The 24,805-nt window shown below is 43.7% G+C and overlaps 1 protein-coding gene across 2 annotated transcripts in view; it reads right to left on the minus strand.

The window, feature by feature from the left end:
- Positions 1–1,714: 1,714 nt before the first annotated feature.
- Positions 1,715–24,805, minus strand: part of ECPAS (Ecm29 proteasome adaptor and scaffold) — a 64,350-nt gene continuing 41,259 nt past the window's right edge. For both annotated transcript variants that reach the window (XM_086479171.1, XM_086479170.1), the window contains exons 26-49: positions 24,734–24,788; positions 23,838–23,952; positions 22,828–22,893; positions 22,462–22,579; positions 20,391–20,558; positions 19,419–19,498; positions 18,543–18,648; positions 17,211–17,258; positions 16,138–16,259; positions 14,830–14,980; positions 13,822–13,887; positions 11,877–11,966; positions 11,306–11,372; positions 10,472–10,563; positions 10,308–10,374; positions 9,882–10,073; positions 8,709–8,917; positions 8,160–8,203; positions 7,392–7,584; positions 6,632–6,776; positions 5,932–6,037; positions 5,686–5,774; positions 4,552–4,623; positions 1,715–3,757 (exon numbers count right to left, since the gene is read on the minus strand). In XM_086479171.1, the coding sequence (XP_086335297.1) occupies positions 3,618–3,757; positions 4,552–4,623; positions 5,686–5,774; positions 5,932–6,037; positions 6,632–6,776; positions 7,392–7,584; positions 8,160–8,203; positions 8,709–8,917; positions 9,882–10,073; positions 10,308–10,374; positions 10,472–10,563; positions 11,306–11,372; positions 11,877–11,966; positions 13,822–13,887; positions 14,830–14,980; positions 16,138–16,259; positions 17,211–17,258; positions 18,543–18,648; positions 19,419–19,498; positions 20,391–20,558; positions 22,462–22,579; positions 22,828–22,893; positions 23,838–23,952; positions 24,734–24,788 (2,601 nt within the window). In that variant the 3' untranslated portion in view covers positions 1,715–3,617. The remainder of the gene's footprint in view (positions 3,758–4,551; positions 4,624–5,685; positions 5,775–5,931; positions 6,038–6,631; positions 6,777–7,391; positions 7,585–8,159; positions 8,204–8,708; positions 8,918–9,881; positions 10,074–10,307; positions 10,375–10,471; positions 10,564–11,305; positions 11,373–11,876; positions 11,967–13,821; positions 13,888–14,829; positions 14,981–16,137; positions 16,260–17,210; positions 17,259–18,542; positions 18,649–19,418; positions 19,499–20,390; positions 20,559–22,461; positions 22,580–22,827; positions 22,894–23,837; positions 23,953–24,733; positions 24,789–24,805) is intronic.

Genomic DNA, 24,805 nt, shown 5'->3' on the forward strand with positions numbered 1-24,805 from the left:
GAGGAAAACTGAAGCCGGGACGAAGGAAAGCTACAGTATGTGGGGTTACTGGGGGCTTCCCTCCCGGCAGTACAGACAGACAAATGCATTAGCAAACACAATGGGGGAGACACGAGGGAGTCCTTACAAAACTTAGTAACTACAAGGCGAATTAAACGGAGAGAGAGAAGAATTGCACCCTGATGAAACACTTGGAAAGTGCCTATGAGGGGGAGAAGGAGTTAAAGCATGACCTCACTGTAACCCAGGGTGATGCGGAAAGCTCCTCGGTGTGGGGGGACCCTGGCAAAGGAAGAAGCTATGGCTGAGGAAAAAGTATTTCCTCCTTATCCTTGGGAGGTGATGAGGGAAGCAAAAGAAAATCACTCTCCCCAGATCAGACCCCTTATTGAAACAGAGTACCAATTCGATGAAGGGAGTGATTCCCCGAGGACAATAATAACCACTAAAGAAATACCCTATAGTGCTACCGAAGTGACAGAATTTCCAGAAAAATTTAGCTGTCATCCCAAGGAGTCACCTGTAGACTATGTGTATAGACTGTCAACCTCTGGAGGTGACCGAATATATAATACATACATGGAATATAATTATATATGTATGTATATTTTTTATACATTTGTAACATATACACACCCCATAATCCTGCCTGCTTGCCACAGACCAACCTGTTGGCTGGGATCTTCACACGGTTCCTCCACAGGACGCTGTCCCCTGTCACCCTCCATCGAGCAGCTGCTGGCTAGCCAAGGGCCGCATCACCCGAGGGCAGGGAGCACAGGGCAGAGCTGAACCAAAGGTGCCTTTCGAATTTGGGCCACCAGGACGCTGTAAAATACTTGCGGTGGGAGAAAAAAAACCACACTACCAGTCACTTCGAAGAACAGGTCATGCAGCTTTTATTTGATTTTACCTTTTTGGTAAGCAGGAGGGTTTTCTTTCAGTCAGATCATTCACATACTTTGACAGCACAGATTGCAGTGAATTTGATGGAGATCTTGCAACATTAGAAAACTTTTCTCAATATACATCCATTTAAGCAACAGCTTGTAGGTCAGAATGTGAGTGCTAGAGCCAAGTCTGTGCACTGCACTCCAGGTATACAAAGCATTGCAGCAGCACAAGAGATGCCCACGCTGGGCAAAGTACAGTGTGTTTTACATAGTGCAATCACTTTTAGAGGAAAAACTCTAGGAAGGCCACATCTATTTATTTAGTTTTTTTTTAATCCTGTCAAGTTCACAAATGCGAGGGGGGTAGAAATCAAACCGCCAACTGAATTAATTTTTGTACAGGTAGGTTTTGTGTATAGGCACATGCTTTAGAGAGGAGCTCTGAATCTGTTCTGTAATCACGAGAAAGACATATTGCTTTGTGATTCAGAACGTGTTAAACCATCTCTAACCTTCCCAACACTCTTGGCCAGAGTTGTTAATCCATGTAGAGTTCCTAGAATGCGCTCTTCCCTCTAGTGTAAATCCCCAATAAAGAAATTCAGGTTGCTATTGACAATGATTACAGTTATTCTACTTATGGTCATTTGACCATATTAGGCATTGCCTCTAAATACTCCAGTCCACAGTGAAAACTCACATTACCAGAGACGTGGAGGCTCTTGCTTTTCTGTTACTGTCACTCACCAATACGAAAACCCAAGTCAGACAATGAACTGCTACAGCAAAGCATCACTGGTAATAATTCATTTAATATTTAAAAAAAAAAAAAAAAAAAAAAGAAAGAAGCACTCATGACACTACATGTCATGGTAAGCAAGTTTTTAAAGATACTGCAAAGTGATTTGCCCAGTAAAATTTTAAAATGTACACTGTGCTCGATAGTTCAACCTACACGTAAACAAAGAGCAGCTCCCTGCAACAAGGTGTAAATCAAAACATTATAGCACCAGCTCCCAGCACCAAGGAGTCGCCCGCTGACCAGTTCTAGTGTACAATGCAATAGTGCTCGCTGAGGTTTCTGCTACACGAGAGCCACAGTGGGACAGCTCTGCCCATTCCTTGCTGACATCTTCTTGCCAGGTGTGCCCAAATGGCATTCCTCCCTTCCTGTGGAGAGCGAGCCAGACGACGAGATTGTCACAGTACCAGAAAACACTGAATGGGAAATGGCACCTGAGGGAAAAGTAGGTACTGCATACCTGATTCTGAACAAATGGGCATGGAGGAAATGTGACGCTACCTGAGCAACCCTCTTCCTAACAGGTCAGATCTCAAAGGAGCTGCAGACTGTAAGAAAAGAAACAAGCCTTCCTATGCTGAAAGCCATGGACATGATATTGCCCACACTAATGTTTTTATTTCACCATCAGCAAAGCATTTATCCCCAAAAAGCTGTACACATACTGGTCAGATTTATGGTGCAGTGCTAACTTCACACTATTAAAAGTCTGTTGCTATAGTGGTCAGGTTTGTCTTTTATCTGAGGGCAAAAAAAGAGACAGGCAGCATGGCCACATCATCATATAGCAATTTTACTCCACGTTAATGCAGATATAATCTTTCTTCTTAAGTGCAAATTAAAAAGTATTTGCTAGAAACCAGCACGACTTGGGCTGCTGAGAAATGACAGATGACTCAGTTTCTTACAAATACTGACAAGTCTAAAACATTACAGGTTTCCAAAGCAAGAACAGGGTTACGAACAGGAGGGGAATAAAACATTACTACTATTAAAAAAACATGTCATTGCAAACTTCGAACACTCTCCAAAAACATACCTAGAAAAGATTGTTTTCCTATTTTTTTTTTTTTTTTTCCTGCAGCTGAGGAGTGTCCATGCAAAACAATTTTGAGAAGAGCAGTGTTCCACCTGGGCACCAACTAGGCCCCATTTTGTCCCACACAGCTCAGTAAAGTGCTCTCTTGTGCATCCTTTGAAGAAAAAAGTTCTCATTTAAAGTTTGGGAGGCCGAGGTTGCTAGCTGGGGAAGGCATAGTCTCGGTCAATCCATGTTGAGGTCAGAGAAGGAGGAAGGAGCGAAGTTAACAGTACTCTGCCTTTCATAACTCACAGACAACAGGCTGCAAGGGAGGAGCAAGCAGGAGAAGCAGAGGTGGGCATCAGATGAAACCCTGCCCCTGGGAAGCCACTGGAGTTTAACACTAGCTTCATCAGGGGAAGCATTTCACTCGTTCTAGGTAACAAACATTAGCTCTACAGCAGAGTCCCAAAGATTTACTGTTTAGACACCAGGTAACAGATCTCCACACACGACGTAAGTGAAAATCAAATACGCTTTTCACTTCCTCTGCTGGTGGTTTTTCAACAATTCCTTGGAGGGACAAAGGGGATCTGAGTAACATTCTTTTGCCGATTTTAAGAAAAAAAAAAAAAAAGCATCTTGCCCTCAACATTTTTTATGCTGCACACTTATAAACATTCTAGGGCAGACTCTTAGAGGTATTTACTGATAAAACAACTAACCATCAGCTTAAAAGAGTAAAAATAACATTAATGGGGAAAAGAACTTAAGGCATTCTTTATTTTGGCCAGGAATGATGCATGCTACAGAGTAATCTTAATTTTCCCACTTGGTTTTCAGACCACTGCACTTTTTTGTTTTTGTTTTACATGGCACTTTGTAGTTTGTGTTTTACAACTCAGTCAAGATTTTCAAGTGTTTTCTTCAATATAAATGCCTTTTCTTGTAGCTCGGCTCTGCTATCCGATGCCATCGTAGATAATGAACAAATGAGGTGCTCTCTGCTTTCTGGTGTCAGGCTTTCCCACTGCTGAGCTTCTGTGTAGATAAAGACAGACACTGGACATGAATACCAGAATGTCAAAAACCCCCAAAAGGCCACCTCCATCCCCAGACAGGCTGAAGCAGTGACTGCTTCAACATTTCACTCGCAGTCCGTACTGCTCTTGCAGAAGGAAGCAATTCAACCGGACACTCAGGTGCACGTGCTGCCTCCCGCACAGGCAGTCATGCCTGTTTAGCCCAGGCTTGATTGTCTAAGCCTGTAACATGTGAAAACAAGGGCCTGAAGGACCAAATGTTTCCCACTTCACAATTGCTTCAGGTAATGTAAGTTTGTTGCTAGAATAAGGAAACATGAAAAGTGTAACAGAAATCCAAAAGAAATAATTTGCTACAGCACAACTGCAGACATGTATGGCCTTAAGACCTAAGTAGACTCGTTCTCTGAAGTACATTCTGCAAGGCTTAAATCCTAAATTAACAACGATGAACTAAACTTGGCACTGAAAGGGTAAAAATGACTCTTCTGCACAAACAGGAGCTCGCACATAATGCAATTCTGACTACACACTCAGTCCTGTGTGCTCTCCCCTGGACATTTTCCTCACCAAAGGAGTATCCAACAGTACTTTAGACCTTGACTTTACCCACAGTTACTTCAAGCCCTCTCCAAGCTTCCCAAGTCACCAAGCACAGAACTCCAACCGCCCCAGAATCACCTAGTGCTGCATGCAGAAAACCACACCATGTTGCCAGGGTTCCAGGCCACACTGCCACGTGCCTTCTCTACCAAACAGTGTCTCTCCCACATGGCAAGCAAAAAGTCTCACCTTGCAGTTTAGTGAGCAGCAGTTCTATCACAGACAAAGCTTCTGTTCTTATGGAGGTGTAGCTTTTGTTTTCTAAGGGATTGAAAAAACAAACAAACAAAAAATCCACAACCACACTAAGAACCAAAGGCATGCTAACCGTACAAAGAGCAGTCCCACTGTGCTCTCCAGACCACTTCTGTTAGCACAGCTCACTGAGCCCATTTGTGCTGGCAGCCTGCAATCCTCCCCAGTTGCGACACATTTGAATGGCAGAAAATGACCAACTAGAGGCTGACAAGCTGACTACACCTCGTGCACAGCCACCCAAACTTTAACAAGTAGCATTAAGCGAGGGTACATAAATCCTATGCCATCAAGCATGAGCTTGACACAAAAGGTTATTTGGTCTCCTGAGCTAAAATCTTGTTAAAGTCTTACTTCAGGAGGACTGATAGTTAAAAGCAACTTTTCCAAAGGAGTCTCTGGATTGGTAGCTAGCTCTAAAGTAGGTGCTGCCTTTAGGGGTACCAGAAACAGAAGCCACACGCAGGTATGAGGAGACTTGGGGCACCGTTAAGAGTCACAGGACATGTGGGAGCACTGCCAAAGCAATAAACAGCCCCACGACTGTGAGCGTTGCACAGGCAGCACTTAGATCCCCATGGGTGCTCTGCTCCAGGAGAGCACAAACTGCCTCAAAGCCTTGGAGCTTCATGCACCAGCTGGCTGAAAAAACTCTGGGTGTCTCCAATGTGTATATATCCAAGAAGTCCGAACTGTGGAGAAGAAAATCTTGTGTTTCATTAAATCAGTAATAGCTTGATCAGCTGGGGTCCATCTTCTGCGTGGAGAAACTTACTATGTTTCCAAGTTGCACTCCTCAGAGGCTGCACAGAGTTTGCTGTCTGTCTCTCCCTCCTCTTTTCAAAGCTCTCTTGCATCAGAGGAATTTATTTTGTGCACAGCACCCTGCATAGTACTGTCTCAAACAGCTACTGCAACATCAGAATTATCACAGCACAGTGCACGAAGAGCAAAATATTACCTGACAGCTTATGCTTATTCTGCACTCCCTCTACCAGCCAACTCCCAGAGAAGGAATGTATTAACAAGCAATTAATCTTCAACCATGAACAGGAAAAGTCCATTTACCTAAAGAATGGGTGATAGATGAACAGGTTTCCGACAGTATTTCTGTCAAAGCCACAGGATGCGAGTGCTCCTCATCAAACAGCATTAGCCTGTCAAATGCAAAAACAGTCAGACACCCTGCATCACTGGGACAGAAGTCTGCTCGACTTCCTCCGAGAATCCAATGTCATCCTCAATTTTATTAAACAGTATGAAGCAACAAAGAAGAGAAACATCATCAAAGTGGACTGCAGAAAGGAGAATTACCCTTGAAAGTAGGCATTCATGGCTTGTAGCACCCCAAGCTGCACTTTCCACGTGCTGAGTTTCAGACGGTCACACATTAACTTGCAAAATTCTTGGCGATAGCAACCTACGGAAAAATATGGATGTAATTGTGTTACCACAGGAAAAGGCAGAAGGCTCTGTCTCCCACATGTTCCTTGCACTCCTCTCCAGATGACACCAAGCTAGTCACTGCATGTGACCAAGTCAACATCCTGTAACAAGTGACCCTGAAAATCTTCACCACATCAAGACTCTCATTAACATACACTGGAAGATAAATAGCTGCATTACACGTTCTGGCATGCTAATAAAAGCAACGTGTTTTTTTCAGATACATCCAGTTCCTCCCCCTTGTACCAGCTTTGATGCGAACATGAACGTCGGCAGCAGAAATAGGCTGCTTTTGATTAGGCAAGCCACCTCAGGCATCCTGCATGTCTCCACAAACTCAGAACAGTTTGTTGAAGTGAATTCAAGACACCAGTAAACGAATTTTCCCAAGGATGGGCTACGCTGTGGGAAAGCTGTTGGGGCAGCTTCCTCACTGAAGATCTTGCAAGCTGCAAAAGCCTCCCCACTCCCCATAGGATCTCCAGGTCCCTCCCTCTTTCCCCCTTTCATTTTAAGAGGAAACAGTTTGAGCAAGAAAATTTGCTCTGCACACCATTAGCGGACTTACGCTGTGTCTCTGGGATCCTTGGCCAGGCTTTACCCAGGGTCTCGAAGGCACAGATCAGGGACTCCATCTGCACCTCTTTCTCCCTCATGTCCTCGTCCTCTTCATCGTCCTTTGGTAAACCCGTGCCCATGCTCTCAAGAGAGTTCTGCGGAGGCCATGGGGAGAAGGTATGATGGACGGAAGGATGAGGGCAGGCTAGCCACACACTTCAGTGCGACTCAGTCTTCCCTGGCAGTCTGTGCACACCAGTCCTCCTACCCAGTCAGTGCCTCCATACAGATGGAGCACAGGCCCCCTTGGCCACTGGCAGCTCCGGCACTATCGGCAGCCGGCAGAAGAGCACAGCAGGCTCCGTGGCCTTACATCCAAACATCTGTCTGTGCTATACGAGGCCCACTTGCAGAGCTGCGAAGCACTGCAGATACTGAACAGAAGCACTCTTGTCTACACTGGCTTCCTAGGAGTCTCCTGCCTGTAGAGCAGCCACTAATTAACTTTTAATGCTGTATAAGGGCAGTGCTGGACACCACAGGAAGGACTACAGAACAGTTGGGCTAACTCAGAATTTGGGCAGCACCCCCTCCAGGGCTCACCAACGGTCTAGTATTCAGCCCCACCAAGGATCTGGCTGAGTGTGGGGTATTCCTCACACCAGCAGCCTTCTGGGCAGAAGCCTGGTGTGCGTCCAGCATTATCAGCACTGTCATCACTCAAATGTTTAGCTTTGAAAGAGGGAAAACTCAAGAAGCTGAACTGTCACCTTCTTTATCATGGGAAAGACGATATCAGCCAGCTCCTGGAACCGGTCTTCCTTTGTTGCTTGCAGCACCCCAGCTGCGCAGCGCAGTGCCACCATCTTATACTTCAGGTTCTCTTTACGACATTCTTTCAGGACAGCCTGGACAATTTCACTGACAGCAGGCTGGCCAGGCACCGACTTCTGCAGCTCTGCACTGAAACACAAGGCACACAGAAACTATCAGACGCCAGTCCCTTCCCAAACACTGCTTTTCCCACACACAGGCAGCAATTCCTGTGTCCAGGCGCAGGGTTGCCTACCAACAGTTGTAACTGGAGTTACACTCTGGTGCTGCTCTTCACTCTTACCCTGTCTATTTTCCCTGCTTTTCTTTCATGTCTTTGCTCACGTGTTTCCAACGCGCTTTCCCCCCCTCACTCTTATTTCATCTTTTCCTTCTCTTTTCCCCTTTAAGGTGTCCATCCTTCCCCTTAGTGTCTTCTTCCTTCTTAGCAATTCTGGCCTCCCAACATCCTCTCCCTTGCCCTAAATCAACCATTTATCTCAGCAGGTCCCTCTGAAGCATCACTCGTCCCTCCCAGCTCTCACCAGTGACCCACACACTGACAAGTGGGATTGGGAGAGACTCTTCACATGCTGATGGGACATCAGGATGGTGTTCACAGCTTTCTAGAGACTCCTTAGCACCGGACAGGTGACAGGACTGTGCAACAACCTCCTTTTTGGGACCCCAGATCCTGAGAGCACCACCTATTTCAAGACACTTACTTGCATGCACAGACGACACTGCCAATGGCCTTCAACAGCTCCTCCTGCAATGAGTAAAAAAAAAGGTATCACTGACAAACGTTACACAGCCAAATGGCATAGTCCTGCTGCACAGGGGAAACCTTTGTACTCCACTGCGAGAGGTAGTGAGGAAATATGCCTATGACACCAGCCTAGAGAAGCAATGCCTGGCTTGGGCCACTCCTGCTGTAGAGGCTGCAGAAGACTTGTCTTTCCATCTGCACTAAACTGGCAGCAGAAAGGGGCCTTGCAGTGCCTCTGAGCACAAGCTAGTATCCCTCAGGGCTAGAATGTGGCACAGCGGAAGTAGTCTAAATGGAAACCCAATCCCTAAAGCAATCTGAACTTCATCTACTTATCTTCCCTGTCATTTCTGTATCTGCTAAACGCAGGGCAAAAGGCAGACTTCCTAAGCCAGAGCTCCTACACGTGCTGCTCTGCAGCACAGGACTGGATATGGCATTTCCTGGCTCAAGGGCCACATGCTGGTGCTCACAGCGATCCATGAGGTGCCAGCTCCTTTTTTACCTTCCCAGTCCAGGTTCTCCCCGGCAGGCCTTGCAGCAGTGCAGAGAGCACTATTCCCAGGTGCGGCGGTACAAGGGAGCCTGTCTGTTTGGCAATCGATGCCATGGCAGCTGCTCCCTGGGCTTTCATCTTCCAGGACTGGGACTGCAGAGCCTTCTGGGTAATGGTTATCAACTCCTGCATATACAGTCTGATGCCACCCTGTGTACCTGCATGTCAAACAGAGGACAACTGAATTTTTTCCACAAACCAAATAAAAATCTGATCTTATAAAAAAAAAAAAAAAGAAAAAAAGGGAAAAAGGCAGTTAGAGATTTATCTTTTTTTTCTAGACATGAAACATATCAGCAAGGCCTACTTTGCTTCAGGCAAAGGAGTGAAGAATTTCTCCCAGGCTGATTGAAGATGAGTTCTGTTTTCTAGGTGCTTCCAAAGAAAATCTTTACCATATATCTAGACAAAGAGATCATCTCAGTCCTTCCATATGGCAAACAGTAGACACTGTGTTAGCCTGTTTCTAAAGAATCTAACTGTTTGGGTTTTTTTGCAAGAACAGATCACTGCAAAAACATGTTTTGCAGCTCCCTTCCCAAACTCCAGAAAAGTAATCGGGTGACTGAGGGACCAGATCTGAAACCAGGTCAGAGAAGGAGCCAGCAAAACTATTTCACCATGCATCCAGATCTTCCTCTACAGACAGAAAGCAGTGCAAAATAGCCCTTCTACAACATAGATTCATTCATTGAAGTTAAAACCACAGGCATCACTGGAGAGATCTCCAACTCGAGACACAGGCCAAAGTCCTCTGTAACTTCAGAGTGTGCAGCAGTCCTCAAAGGCTGACATCAAAATTTCTGAAGATGCCCAGCTATTTGCACTATGATCAAGGCCATATTACAGTGGCATTCAGTGCCTCACAATCCTAAAATACTTCTCCTGACTGTGTCTGTGTATCCTCAGTGATCAACACCCCTGTAATTATTTTAAATAGCCACAGAGAAGCTAACCTGCCGAAACTCACGCAGGACATGTTTAGCAAGGAAGAAAATGGAAACAAGCTTCCCAAATCTCTTACCACGAGAACTCTGTATTTGCAAAATGGATTTCCAGAAAGCACTGTATTTCTTGCCCCATGCTTCCCAGAAAGCTTTTATCATTCTTAATGCAACTTACCGGGTACATTTTCCTGCCAAACTTCAGTCCACAGAGTAGAATTCTCTTTCTCTCCTTTCTCTTCATCGCGAACCTCATGCATGCCAAGAAAAGCCAATGGCAGCACATGTTTGGCATGGTTCTTCACCACATCTGGACTGTAGCGACCCATAGCATGCACAGTTAAAGCACAGCCTGTTCTGTAAATTGGCTCTGAAGGAAAAAAAGCAATCACATGTTATGACTGGGAAGCAGGATTTTCCTTTAACAGCTTGGTCTGGCTCTTGGGAAACAGAGGAATGCACAGTATTGTATAATGACGCATGGGAATTTCAGCCAGTGAAACCAAGTATCACAACACAGAAACGCTTCTTCACCAGCTTTTGCTATCAGCAGGAACTTTTTCTGCACTCTATTCTGTGACTGAACACCCCAAAAGAAACGTACCTTCTTTCTCCATGTACCAACTGCTGAGTTTGTGCAGCAGCTTCTCAGTGCTACTGTCCCGGGAAGTCTGTAACAGGAAGAGACTCAAATCACTCAAACACTTCAAAAATCCCAACATCAAAAAAGCAAAATAAAACCTAAAACCACCTCAAACCCAAACTCACCCGGACTAGATGCCCCATAGCAAAGGCAAAAGACTTCTGTACCACACTGTTGCGATCAGTCAGGCCGCTAAGCAAAGCACTCATAAGTTTGCCTGTTGGGAGAGACTTTGATTTATCAGAAATACAATGTTTTTACTGATGTGGCAAGAATTACAATAGCCTGCATTTCATTAGATTGTCTGAATTTATGCATTTTTCCTTGTGGCATGTTTGCAGGGGTTATAGACCTGTCTGGTCCTTATGTTTAAACAAGCGCACAGCATCACACAGCAAGGCTAGTGTTTTGCCAGCCTCAGCCTGCACACCTTGACCGATAATGTTCCTTTACGTCAGCACCCCAGCTGATCATGCTTTAGGCTTTATTTCTGTTTTGCAACAAAAAGATGACCTTCTTCTACTATCGAAGAAAATTTATCACAATAAATTTTAGAGAGAAGACCAAGACCCAAGGAAGCAAGGTCCCTTTTCATGGTCCTCCCATAGCTCAAACTGAAGGAACAAGTGCTTACTGACAGTGCTGCACTAACACAGGCATTGTTAAGTCTGCTCCAAGAAAGGCCAGAGATATTTCCACCCCTTCCTGCTGGGTGCTAGCAAATTCCCTCAACTCGTTCCTCTGCCTCTTTCAACTTGGTGAGGTATTTAACATCCCCAGCACCTACACCCAGCATGCCAGTCTCATACACACAAGGCAACTTCAAACAGCTGTCTGAGGAAAATACACAAGTAAAGATCACTCTGGTGACAAAATCAAGGGCCAACAGGGAGGGAACACTACTTACAGAACAGAAACAAAAAGCAACTTTAAAACCTGACACTAGAAACAAACCTTACCTGAATAAGGTGTTAAGTCCTGAGGACACTGTGTGGTTAACGACACAATCACACTGGCACAGCCTCCCTGGAAGATTGCAAAGGAAAGCAAAGGTAAGATGAAACAGTATTAGTCCCTGGTTACTACCTTTAATACTTGCTGCAGTGTTACATGCACTTGTACAACATGATCTAGGCCCACCAAGCCTCTGCCCTGGTAAGCCGAGAGCCAAGGGTGGAAGCAGAAAAACGGTTTGTAACAAATGACAAGAACTGAATTAGGAGGTGAAAAAGTTACCAGGACCCACACTTAGGATAGATGGTCCTGGAAGATTTACAGCTATCAAGGTCAACCTTCTGCACTCAGCTGTCACAGAGCACAACAGCCATGTAGCCCAAGGGAGGTTAAGGCAGCATACATTCAGAAAATCACAAGTAATGTAGGTGGATTGAGATTGGATGTAAAATGCCTCTAGTATGAATGAGCCCAAGAAGTCACTTTAAAAGAAACAGTCAAAAGAACCATATTTACATTGACACTGCTCTGTGTTCCTTTCTCTGTTCCCAAATAAACTATTAAAATCAGACATACCTTTGTGCCAAGGCCTACTCCACTTTTGATCAGTTCACACAGCCGAGGTACCAGCTCACCCAGGACAGACACATCCAAATACTGCAAGCTCTAGAGAGGCAAGGAATGGGGGCGGGGGGGGGGGGGTGGCGCGCGGGAGAAAGAAAGAAAGAGAAAGGTAATGGTGGCAGACTTAAGCTGGTCTACTTCCAGCTGAGGTCTGCCTCAGTTCTGCAGGCTGGTCTTCAGCTGAATCATGAGTTTGCTGCATAGTGGAGAAAAGGCATCGCAAAGTGGCTTCCACCACATACAGATTCTCTTGTCCCACTTCTATGCTGAGCTGACCCTGCTAAAATTATCATTTGCTGGAACTGATGTACTCCTGCGCTCCAACTGTTTAGTAAGCTGAAAGTAACACACTAGCAAGAACTCCTGTTGGGGAGGGAAAGAGATGCAAAGTGTGCCTATCTTAGGACAAAACCCAACATTACCCCAATCGTCTGAAAACCTGATGCAATAACGTATCCAAACTAGACACGGAAACGAAACTGGTCAAGATAGTTTTTAAGCAGGTCAAGACAAACAAGTGGTATAAATCACGTAAGGGTACAAGAGGGATATTATTGGTATAATTTCTAATTTCCTATGCCCAAAATGTCACTGGGCAAAACAGAAATCCTCATGTTACCAGCACTCTGAGTGGCACACTGTCTGCAGAGGGGAGATCCATCTTCTACAAAATTCAAGGATCAGACACTAACTGAAGGTAAACCTCTCTCAGCTTCAAAAGTCAGATCTGCTGTCAATTCCTCCTCCTGCACTGCTATGGTGAAGGGAATAATCCATTATATCATATCATCTCCCAGACGGCCCCACAATATAGAGGAATAGAGAGAAGGTTGCTCATAAACCAGGGCATCTTCATGCTACTCCAGGGAAGCCATACTATCTCTCCCCTCCCCTAGCAAATCCCAAGCATTGATCAGGGCAGCACAACTGTCCCCCCAGGGCTGGCAGGGGAGAGGCATGGCCTGGAGGAGGGACAGCAGCAGCTGCTGCAGCCTTTGGGGTGGTAGTGGGTACTCTTTTACATACAGCTTTTCATTCCCAGCCTCTTTACACTCTATTTATAGAAAGCGCTCCACCTGACACCAAAACGCAGCTCCACTTGCCGTTGTTACTTCTCCATAAGCAAAGGAAACAAAGAAGGGCTCTTGTGGCTAGGCTTCTCCTAAAATTTGCTCAGCACTCACACCCTCTGCCTGCTTGCATGCCCCTGGCTGTGTACAGTGCCTGAGAGAGGGGTCTTTCCTTTTGGAAGGGCAGGCTCTTACAGAGGGCAGGGAGCTCTGCCAGGACAGACCCTACAGCACAGTGTCTGGGCATCAGCCACTCCCCCTCCAGCAGCAGGAAACTATGATGCCAAACACGAGCTGCTGACAGTGCTTTCAGTGGTATCAGCATTTTCTCTAAATATCTCCACCATCAAAGCACTGGTAAGGCCCAGGCAGGGACCAAGGAACCACAAGGCAAGGGCTGGACAGTATTTGTGCCTTAGCAACAATGGCTACCACCAGCTGGAGGCCCAGGTAAGAAGTTGACTGTGGAACTGTGGGCCAGAGGTGAAGAGAAATGGTAGCTAGTGTAATCCAGAAACAGCTGAGCCCCCATCCAAAGAAAAGCACTTGAAAGATGGCCTCTTCATCAAAGCAGCAGGTCTTCAGGTGGAGAAACAATCCATCTGAATCCAAATGGAGCCAAGGTTATTCACAGCTGATCTGAAGAACAAGCTGTGGTGACAGGATGAGAGAACTCAGCAGACGAAAATGAAGGTGGACAGACATCCACATGGAGCTGTGATAATAAAATGAACCCTGAAGAGGTATTCTGTAAAGGTCCCACTTCAATTCCTGTTCTTCCCCTACAACACAGCTTACACTGGAACCCTTCTGAATCAAATACTTACCATGTTAATGGTTTCCATCATGGGAGATGACTTGACAGCACTAAGTCTGGCACTGTCCATTGCAGTCTAAAAAAAGGGGAAAAAACCAAAACCAAGAGTAAACTCATCATGAAAACAGTGGAAAGGGCAACATCAGCTATTAACTCACTACCCCACAGACTCAAATCAAATTCCATTTCAGATGGATACAGACAGAAAGTAATGATGTCTACAGGCTATGAATGTCCCCCCTTTCAGAGGCAGGTGGATGTTCTAGCTGGAGTACAGGAACTAAACCAGGCATGCCTGACATCACAGAAATGAAGGAAAAAAAAAAGGAAAAAAAAAAGAAGGAAAAAAAAAAAGAAAGAAAAAAGGAGAAAAAAAAGATTAAAAAAAATCCCACTTTGACCTATTGTTCACGCCATTCTCATTTGCAAAGGGCACAGCTTGACCTCTTTCCCTCCCCACAATGAAATTAGCTGAATTTGCTTCTGAACAGTGGGTTTCAGTCACTTTCCCCAAAGACTGCTACTGATTAATATGGTTCTTTGAGGAAGACTAAAGGACACAGTACTGGCAACATCCACCTCCAGCCCACAGTCCTATGGTACACCTTCTAATTTATGTTGTAAGAAGTCCTGCAGTTAATCCCTTGGGAAAAATAGCAGCGAAGTTTGACATACAGGTGCATTCCAGATAATTATTACAGACTCTCTCTTCACCTGTTTCACAGTTGTACATGGAGCTGAAGTGACATTTAACAACAGTTCTTACTAAGATTGTTGTTCACTTTCTGAAGTATGTGGTGGTCTAGTGAATAAAAAAAAATCCGAGCCCTTCAAAAAAACTCCCACTTTTGTCCAGCCTTATTCCAATAACCAAACTCTTTTTTAGTAATTTTAGCTATTTGTCTCTGCATCTTTGAACACCTCTTAACCAGATCTGCTATTTTTCTGCTCACTGAATGAAGCTTAATTCTTTGTTATCTCTGTTCTGTTGACAGTTTCCCATTATAATTGCACTTACTTTCTCCTGATCTGTTGCAGAAAGACTCAAATAATTGAGGACTTGAGGCTCCAGCACACTCAAGGATTCCAGCAGGGCTGGGATAAGTTTTGGTGCATGAGGTTTCAGCATAGACCCAGCACTTTTACTGATCTTCACAAGAGTGTTAATGCTGGAAAAAGATCAAGGGAAGGTCAACAGAGAAACATACAGACTTGGCTGAAAAACTTCTCTGGTCTACTCTAATCCAGTACCAACAAAAAAGGCCAATCCAAATCTCAGATGCATCAATATAAATCTACCTGCAAACAACAATCTGTGCATTTTTCTGCTGGAGCAAAATCATATCCTAGCCCTGAGCTTCCAACTCATGCTGTGCTTTGCACAGAGAGTGCTTACTTTTACTGGGGTATCACAAAGGGAATGGACAAAGAGGCAGTATTACATGCAGATGCAGGAAGAAAGACATCTTCATGTTTTAAAGAAGCTCTGGGCAAAGTCACCACAGAGACATCCATTGTCTCTGCTGAAGAAAAAACAAATTACAATGATTTGTTCAAGTCCCACTTGTCAGCTTCAGACTGACCACATCTCTCAGCCTGCATTTTGACAAAGGTTTTCATACCTTCAAAAGCAATGAAAAAATTCAAGAAATATTCATTTTAATTTGTTAGGAGCTTTCTAACCTCCCTGGATAATCACGTTCAATAAAAGAAAATTATTTGTGCAAAGACCAGATACACTCCAAGTCTGACTTTTCCAGCTTTTCTGACCTTCAAGCAAAGAATGGAATAAACCAGGTTACAAAGCGACAAGCATTTGAAGTCCCTACACATCACGGGACATTGAACCGTTACCTGACATAGAACGTATCTGAACAGTGTGACCAAATGCAGTCACCTCTGGGATGCCAACTGTCATTACTCACAACCAGTGGTGAAATAAAACCTGGCTGTTTCAATAACTACCATGGGATTTTTTGTTCACAAGCAGAAGAGAGAAGCCAATCCTGAAGGACAGCCCCAAGCACAGCAAACTGCTTGCAAATCAGTTTGCTAGTTGTACAGGGAGAAAAGAGCTTCCTGCTGAGAACTGAATCTGGGCATTTGCAGAGAGGCCAGATACTCCCAAAAGATAGGCAGAGTTTCCAGGGCTGCTGTTTGAACTCAGTGAGAAAAGGACTCAGCAGGAAAGCTGGTTTGGGGAGAAACTTGTCACCTTGTCACTTCAAACACAAAACATTCTGCAACTCAGGTGAATAAGATGCGCCTCTTCAAGACAAATCATGACCTGACCCCCCTCCCAGAACTTACATGATACAAAACTAACCTGAGAGATCGGACTTCAGCGACTGTGCTTACTATTCCTTTGTCTAGGAGGCAAGGGAGCAACACAGCTATTGTCTTCTGTCCAGCCGCTCCTTTAGAGGGATCACACATTTTCACACAGACCTGGGGAGAGATGAGAATCAGTACTGCAAGTGTGTACCAACCTTCTCCATCAGACAGAAGAAGCCAACAGCAACTACAGTAACTGCTCACAGCCAAACCCAGGCTCTGTTCCACCTTCATCCCCCTCTCAGGGAGGTACTTAAGCCCTAAGCCACATTCCTAAAAGGAGTTTCAGCTATGGTCAGTTACCAGAAAAGGCAAATTAAGGGCCCAGCAGGCCTCAATCTGCATCTGGATGAAGAGATGGACCAAATGACCTCTCAGCTGAGGGATAGCCTACCTCAGCCACATGGATTCAACCATTCCACGAGGCAGGCAAGCAAGACCCAGATCAGAACAGATTCTGCAATTGCAACAGTGTTTTGAGACCAGTTCACCACTTGTGCCATTGAAATGTCATGCTACATGCGCTGTGAAGGTTGTGATTTCAAACGCAATCCATTTCCACTGATGTGACTTCTTTAGATGAATACCAAACGAATTATTAAATGATATGTGCACAACACCCAAAAAACCTTGTGTCAGTAACAGCACCAGACAGTGAAGTCCAGACTGGATTACTTTGTTTTACACCAGTGAGGTTCCACTGGGTTTGGTCAACTGTTGAAGTTACAGCAAGTTTCCTAAAACCCAAGTGTGGGAAAAAAGGACATCAGAGGAAAAAAGCCAGTTCATTGGATCTCTCCTTCGGTTGTACAGAACTTAACATTGCATTATCCTCAAAGAGCAGAACTTCACCAGCATCAACAAAAGTACAGAAAAATATGTGGTCAAGCTTATTATGATTGCTTTCTAGGGGGATGTGCTGTTTATCACAACTGCACCTTATACTTGCGATCTTGTCAAGACAACAGCCTGTGGTCAAATGGTCACTCCTGCAGATAGCGAATGATTACCTGACACCAAAACCATATGTGTCTCCAAGTGCAAATGATGAAAGTAGAGTTTTACCTTGCTTAAAGTTTTTAGGGCTAGTTCTGCTGCCTTCCGCACAGTCTCCTAAAAAACAAGTCAATAATCCATTGTTACTACTTTTAAATCTTCTATAGAATGATTCATATTAATTGATAAGTATAACACTAGTACTGACCAGGCTATATTCATGGCTAATACTTAATATAACATCTTTCAAAGAAATCTTGGCTTTGGTCAATCTGAGTATCTGGTCTACCTATGACAAATACATTAACAATCTTGCCTGACACCACCAGGTTCTCTGTACTTCAGTTCACATTTGTCTCTGTGATACTATTTTATTGGTTGTCCTTTAAAAAAAAAAAAAAACAACTGACAAACGAAAAAAATGCCAAACAAACAGTAAAACCCAAACTCAACCCCCCAAAACCCTAACAGAACCTTCTATTGCAGAAAGAAGTATATAGTGCTTTGTGTATGCTTTACCCCTTCTCAATATAATCCCTGTTTCTTAGTGCTGCTTTACTCATTTGAATGTTTAGGACTGGAGAAAGATGGCCTAAAAGCAAACAGTAAAATTAGTGCAGCTCTGGTGGCACATGACTCTCTAACATTACTTGTATTGATGAATTAAGCAGTATTTAGCAATATTCCTGGGTACTGAAACAAAATCACCTGGACTAGTAATGTCTTAGGATATTCTTTGAAAAAAAACTGTCCTGCCACAAGTAGACCTTCCCAAAGCATTTCCAGGTAAAATTCATGAATTAGACCCTTCCCAAAAGGCAGTTTGCAAGCAGATGCTCTATTTTGGAGGCTAATATAGCTCATTAGCACTGAGGAAAAACTGCTCAGTTAGTTTCAGCGCCCAGGAACATTTCTGAACACACTAAATGTACTAGTATGGAAGCAACGTCTTGGTACACATTTTGGAAAAACCTTGCTTAAGCTTGAGCAGAGAAGTCTGGATCCAGAGAGAACACAGCTGAAACTTGGAAAGACCTGAGGGCTCTGACTTCATATATGCAAGTCATTTAGGCACACAAGCAGCCCAAAATAAATACTTCTACGCTCCAGAGTTAAGCAAATACTTAGGAATTCTTTTATACTGAGGAAAAATGCTGAACTGTCAAGAACAAGCACAGTAGGAATGAAACCCAAGACTTAAAAACGTAAGAAAATACACAAATAATTTCCAAGGTGGCATGGAATTTTTAACTGCAAGGGCCCTGAATTTCTAGTCTGCTTAATACCCAAAACTCCCATTGGCTTCAACTTGACTTCTCAGAGAATCTCTCTTTAAACACGTCAGAGCTTGATCACTGTACTTTCTGTTGAAGATTCCCGTTCATTTATCAGTTCCATTACCTTAATGTCATCTTGCACTCTGAACAGGATTTCCCAGATGTCTGGAAGCTTGTCTATAATGTCATCCAAAGGTCTTCCTCTTAGTAAGTCATTCAGTGCCAGACAGCTGCAAACAAGGAATTTTATTTCCTTCACATGGTGTACTTATTTCATATAGGTGTATATACAGGTATGTTTATAAATATAAGTAAATGGTTAAAAAACCTTTCACATTCCTTATTTTCCCCAAACCCTGAATCTACTTGGTCTTAAGAACGTCTCCTTTAGCAGAGAAAAAAAAAAAAAAGTTCAATCAGGTGAAATCTGAAAGAGGTGACAGCAAGTGAGAAAGGCCACTGTAGTGAAAACTGCTACTGCAAATATTCCAGTTACAAAATTGTTTCGGATTTCTTTTCTGTAAATATAGGGTAAGAACAAACAAAATTGTCTAAAGTCTGGAATTAAAATTAAAATGGAAGTTTTCAATACAGCATAACTACAAGCCATTATAAATAAAAAGCAGCTTATTAAAAAGGGTATACTGACCGTCATCCTGCTGCCATATATATATACATATATATCCAGACTGTCAAGATTTTCTAAAACTAAGCAATATTTCAGGTCCAAGAATAGGCAAGAACTCTGTGGCTGGAAAACGCCTCCTTCAGAGAATGTTGTTAAGTATCATGCACAAGCTACATCCAGTAAAAATTTCAGGCTCAATGAAGCAAATAGCTTCAAGATTGTATCACACTTTGAGTGCAGACTACAAGACTGGGCTCTGTACTGAGGAAAGGATGTGTCCTCTTCCCATCCTCAACTTCTTCTGGTTAACAAGTTTATGGTGAAGAAGAGAAGAGTGTTCAAAGAAAAATCTGTTACTTTTCCTAGCAATACCTGGATTCCCTGATCCTCCACAGACTGCTGGTTAGGTTACTGATCAAATCCTCTAGAATTTCCTTCATGTACTTATCAACCTATTATTAAAAAAAAAAGAAAAATCATGAAACAATCATGGACCATGCATCCTTGTCCTGTACTCTGGAAAAAAATAAAAGGTCCTTTTAGACAATACAACCTGCTTTCAACCACAGCAGATGAACTAATGATTGCCAGAGCTGACCCTGCACAAACTCTGACTTTGCTTTAGACATGCCTTTCTCTGCACTGCTTCAGGGCTTAATGCTGTGACATACGCTACAAGAAAAGAGGAAAGTCCCTTAGTCCTCTATCAACTGAACTGTTTAGATGTAGCACCAAACATGTATTTACAGGAGAAGCAGTTGCACCTTAATGAGGGCTCAGAGCAAATGACTTCACAGTAAGATCAGCTTTGCTATGAGAAAATGTTTGCAAACCCAATTCCAGGCCTGTCAGAGCCAGAGCAAGGGCATCTCATGAAAATCACCTATTCCTGAAAATTGTCTATGAGGAGTTATCCTCAAACTGATCGAACAGCCTCTTCTCATGGATCTCCTCCTACTTAAAAACTGAGGAAACATATTTAGTTGCTCTTGGTTTAGGAAGGGCATCTTAGGCCATAAGGATTCCTGAAGAGCTTCTCATAAGCAATATCAAAGCAGTATCAAAGTGTGCAAAGACCCCACTTTAAATAAAGCAAACCATAAACTTTAACACTGTCCACAGAACCAAGGTCTGCGATTTCTTTTCACATGCGAGAGGCAGTGCAAAACCTCTGCGTATCCTTCAGCCCGCCTATGGATTCAACCACCTCTTTCTCTGTAGCACAATACCTCACCCCTTTCTGCACAGCCCCTCCTCTGACAAGATGCAATTGTCCCATGAGGATCTCCGAGATGCTGCTGGCTAGCAGCAACCCCCCTACTCTGCATTTTGCTGCTCACTCACCATCGACTTGTCGGTGACCAAGGCATTCCAAATACTGGTCATTGCCTGTCGAATGCCCAGGTTGGGGTCAAACTGGTAACGGTAGAGCCGGGGAAGAAGCTGGGGCAAAAATGGAGCCAGCTGCTCTCCAGCCTTGGCAGCTATCACATTGAAACCAAAAGCTGCTCCCTGAAACAATGACAAGAGCGTTTGTTGAAACAATTTGCTCACTCAGTTATCGCTCCTGGGTACACCACAGTCAGCGGCAAAGTAGACTGACAGTTTAGATTTAGACCAAAACAAAAGGTCTAGAATGGTACCAGAATTAGCCCCCCATCAGTGCTACAGTACCACAGTGATCTCAAGCATACAATCACACTCAGCAGACAAAATACTACTTTAAAACTTCCTTCTCTCCAGCCTTCATTTCCAGACACCGACTGACCTCATTCGCAAAAGTGGTGGTGGAGAATTAAAACTATGAGAATCTGAATATGTTCTTCCAAAAGAGATTCTTTCTCGGAAAAACTGGTGAGGGTGGGCCTTCCCTACAACTCTGCTGCATTTAGAACAACTAGAATAACCCAGGAAACGAAAAACTGAAAATAAAACAACTCTACTTTAGCTCCACAACCTGAAATTGCTGGGGATTATAATTTTGCATCTGTCCATGTTTACTTTATGCTCAAGTATTCTTCCATACTCTTTTCTTCCTCCAACATTGTCAATTCCATTATCAATTCTAACACAGTGGAACTGATGCTCCCCTGTGAAGTCCCATGGGATTTGGCAGGATAGCCCAAAAAGAAATTGCTTAATCCAGGCAGTGTAGTGACGGCCTCTAATGGCTCCATGTTTCCTGACATGCAAAAGTGTCAAAAGCTGCCACTCAAATCCCCACTCTAGGGATTTCACAGGACAGGATGTGCTGTCTGGGTTCATCTAGAAAAGGAGGGATAATAATGACACACTCTCAGTTAGGACCACTGCTGTGAGGAGCAACAGGTTGCAGAAAGTATAAAGGAAAAGGGGGGCATTATCTGCAAGGCCCTGAACAGCTTGCTCTGCCTAGGTCTTGTGTGGAGGTTTGGAGCACAGACTTCCAGGTGCCCCCTTTGACTTAAACGATTCTGCAAATTCCTCAAATGCCGAAGCTCAACGAAGCTCAACGAGTGTATTTTCTTGACTGATCCTGGCTGCTGAAATTCCACAAAGGTCAGGAACCTAGCTATGCTCCTGTGCTTCTGAAGTCCTGGTGCAAAAGAGAGGGAAGTCTTGAGAGACACACTGACTTGTTAAACTCTGGATGAAAGTTAATGCTGGGGGTTGTTTTTTGCATGAAGTGGTGTTGCCAGAAATTCAAAACCTCAGGTAGCAGGCATGAAAGATGCAATACAGTAGATGCAGCTACCTGAGTCTTCTGCATGAAAGCACATGAAAGGTGCTCTGCCTGCTCCCAGGGACAAAACAAGTTCTTCCATGCTTATGTAAAGCCAGTGAAAAAGTCCCCAAGTTAAGGCTCTGAGAAGTATACTTAAATCTTCAAATTTATAATGCTACTTTTTTTGGCAGCAAGTGGATCAAAGAGTATTTCGGCTGTGCTAAAGGTCCCAGTAGCTTTAAAATACCAAGATTTAAGTTAAAAAAGGATACAACAGGGATTAAACTGGCGTATTGTCAACTGGCTTTTTAGCAACTTACTGCTGAATACTTTTTCCTCTGCTTTTTTACCTAACAAAGGTCACCTTCTCTGGCATCTGAAAATTCAGCCAGTTTTGACAATACTATCTCACTGTTTGAACACATCAAGATGTGGCCTCTAAGCACAACTGAAAGTACAAGGAGAGCATCACAGTTGATTCAGAGGGGAATGTAGGATGTTACGAACCCTGTGATACCAATGTTTTGTTGTAAGAATTTCAAGTAACCCTAAATTTGTTTCTCAAGCTGGTAAATTTGCATTGGACTTGACACCAAAGCATCAACCACATGCAATTATATCCACAGACCACATAACCAGAGCTAGAGAAATGCAGTTACCATTTCCAGAGTTCCCAGTAGGAATGGAAGTGATATGAAAGCAGCAAATTACCTTCCGAGAATTCCACATGGCATGATGGTTGGCCAGATTCATGAATTTGTACACCAGGTCTGGTTGATTGAGATCACTAGCCAGTGAACAAAGCTCCTTGTAGGTAGAAAGGCCTTGACTTTGGAAAGCAGAAGGGAAATCAGCGTCACCATTTTTAGCCACACAAATGTCATAATAGCTGAAGCTACAGTCAAATCACAGCCTAATGCAGACAGAGAGAAGTGAATACCCTATCTGTATCACAAGTAATAGTTATGGTAACTTAGAGAACAAGGAACAAAAAGCTCAGAAAGCAGATTTATAAGCAAGGGAATACTGTTTCAGCACTGATTGTGTGTCTGTCATTGAGACTGTCAGTAAACTTACCCATCTGGGGTTTTACTCAGGCCACCCTGAAACACCACAGTTTCTCCAGTCATCTCATGTTTCGCTCTGGTGGAAAAGAGGTCCCGTATTAGCTTTACCAAACTCTACCCTTGAATGGATTTCATTCTACAGAGCAAGTTAATTTGCTTTGCTTTATTAGGTCAGTAACTTCCCACTCTTTCAGATCCAATCCCGCAAAAAACAGACAGGTGTGCAAAGCCACACACTGCAAGGATTTTCATTAACTTGCATCATGTGTAATGTTAAGGAGACACTGCAGAAAATGAGGGGTTTGCTGTGCAGTCAGAAGGTAAAAAGTCCTAACACTGAATGATGGCTTTTTATTTCTGCCCAGATACAAGCCATGTAATGGACAGCACTTCTCTACTTCAAAATGAAAAAATCTGATTTCCATTCATCTAATGTTCTCCTGTTTACCACCACTGGATCCCCACACTCCCAGCCTAGGTTCTGTCATTCACAGTGGCCACACCAGGTTAGACAGGAGTAGGCTGCTAAAGAGGATTCTTAGCGCTGACAGACATAATTACTAGCCAGGAGTCCTGTAAGACCAGCATGTTTTGCACTAAAGCTGACAAGTGACCATTAACAACACTTCCTCAGTAAAAGGTACATTTCAGGCACAAGCAAGTCCCCACTTCTGCAACATTCACATTGTGCAGAGTTGCTGCAAGAAGTCGGTGTCCTTTGCAATTACACAATACAGCAAGTGGGAAATCTAACCAAACCCCAACTGATTTGAACTGCTCGAGTCAGGACCGAATTATTATTTTGAGGCTTTGTTGAACGGAACAAACCAGAAACAACTTCAGTCACAACCAACTCTAAGCTGAGTTAAGAAATGTCCTAGTTTGACCCACTGGGAATATATGGGTATCAGCTTGGCCCTGGCCACAAAACACCTCTTTCCACATATGAGAGAGGCCCATTTTTGTTCCCATCAGACACAGCTCAGAGTATTGTCTCACTGTGTTCTGAGCTCACTGTACCTTTTCCCAGTCATAAGGGTATCAACAAGTGTAGTGACTAGCTCTTGCTGATCTCGTTCGCTTCCTAGTTCATATATCAGCCCAAGACCTTTTGAAGCAACATCTTGACTAAGCTCTGCAAGAGATTTTACAAAGTAAAATTAAAGATAAGCATGTAATTAAGTACACACAAATTTGAAAAACACTATTCAACCAAAATCATGATCTAGCAAATGGAGCTCTGTGCTGAAGTTCACAGCTCTCCATTTTAGAGGAGATCTAGTCTGGCAAGACACAAGCTTTGCATTCTGAAGCAGCAATTTGCTCTGAAGGCACCCCCCCATCAAATTAGGTGACATCTTCATGCTAATACTGTCACTGCAGGTTTTGCAATAGCAGAGAGAGTTCCAAGAGACATAAGTATTCTGACACACTGATGGCCCCTGAAGTCCAGCAAAGTTAATGGCAATACTCTCTTCCACTTCAGTGAGCTTTGATTAGGCTGCTGGATGCCACTGTTTCCACCAGCTGCCATGAGTAGACCTAAGAGCCAAAATCTGCTAGCTTAAAGAGGGTTTACAGTTCCTGTCCATGCAGAACTGTGATATGCACCCTGCTGCCCAAAGCAGAGCAGAAGCAGCACCACCGAACACTTTCTGTTATTAGTCTGAAGGGGCAAATGCAGAAAAAGATTTGTGCTTGGTCAGCAAAGCAAGGAAAAAAGCTGTGCTTCTTATCTCTACGTGCAATGCCAAGAAAAGAAATAATATTACATCAGAAATGGGATGTTTCTACAGTCATCTTTTAATGCTGACTGACAGAGAGGGTGTAGGTGACTTTCCACCTGTTCAAAGATTACCTCCATTCTGTTAAAAGCCCGCAAAAAGGCACCACTCTTAAGATGTGATAGTACTTACCATCACTATCTGACAGAATTGAAACAAATGCACTTTGAATATCCTTGAGATGAGACTGTAAGATGAGAAAAA

Source organism: Leptosomus discolor, chromosome Z (assembly GCF_034619465.1).
Source record: "Leptosomus discolor isolate bLepDis1 chromosome Z, bLepDis1.hap2, whole genome shotgun sequence".
Taxonomy (NCBI): domain Eukaryota; kingdom Metazoa; phylum Chordata; class Aves; order Leptosomiformes; family Leptosomidae; genus Leptosomus; species Leptosomus discolor.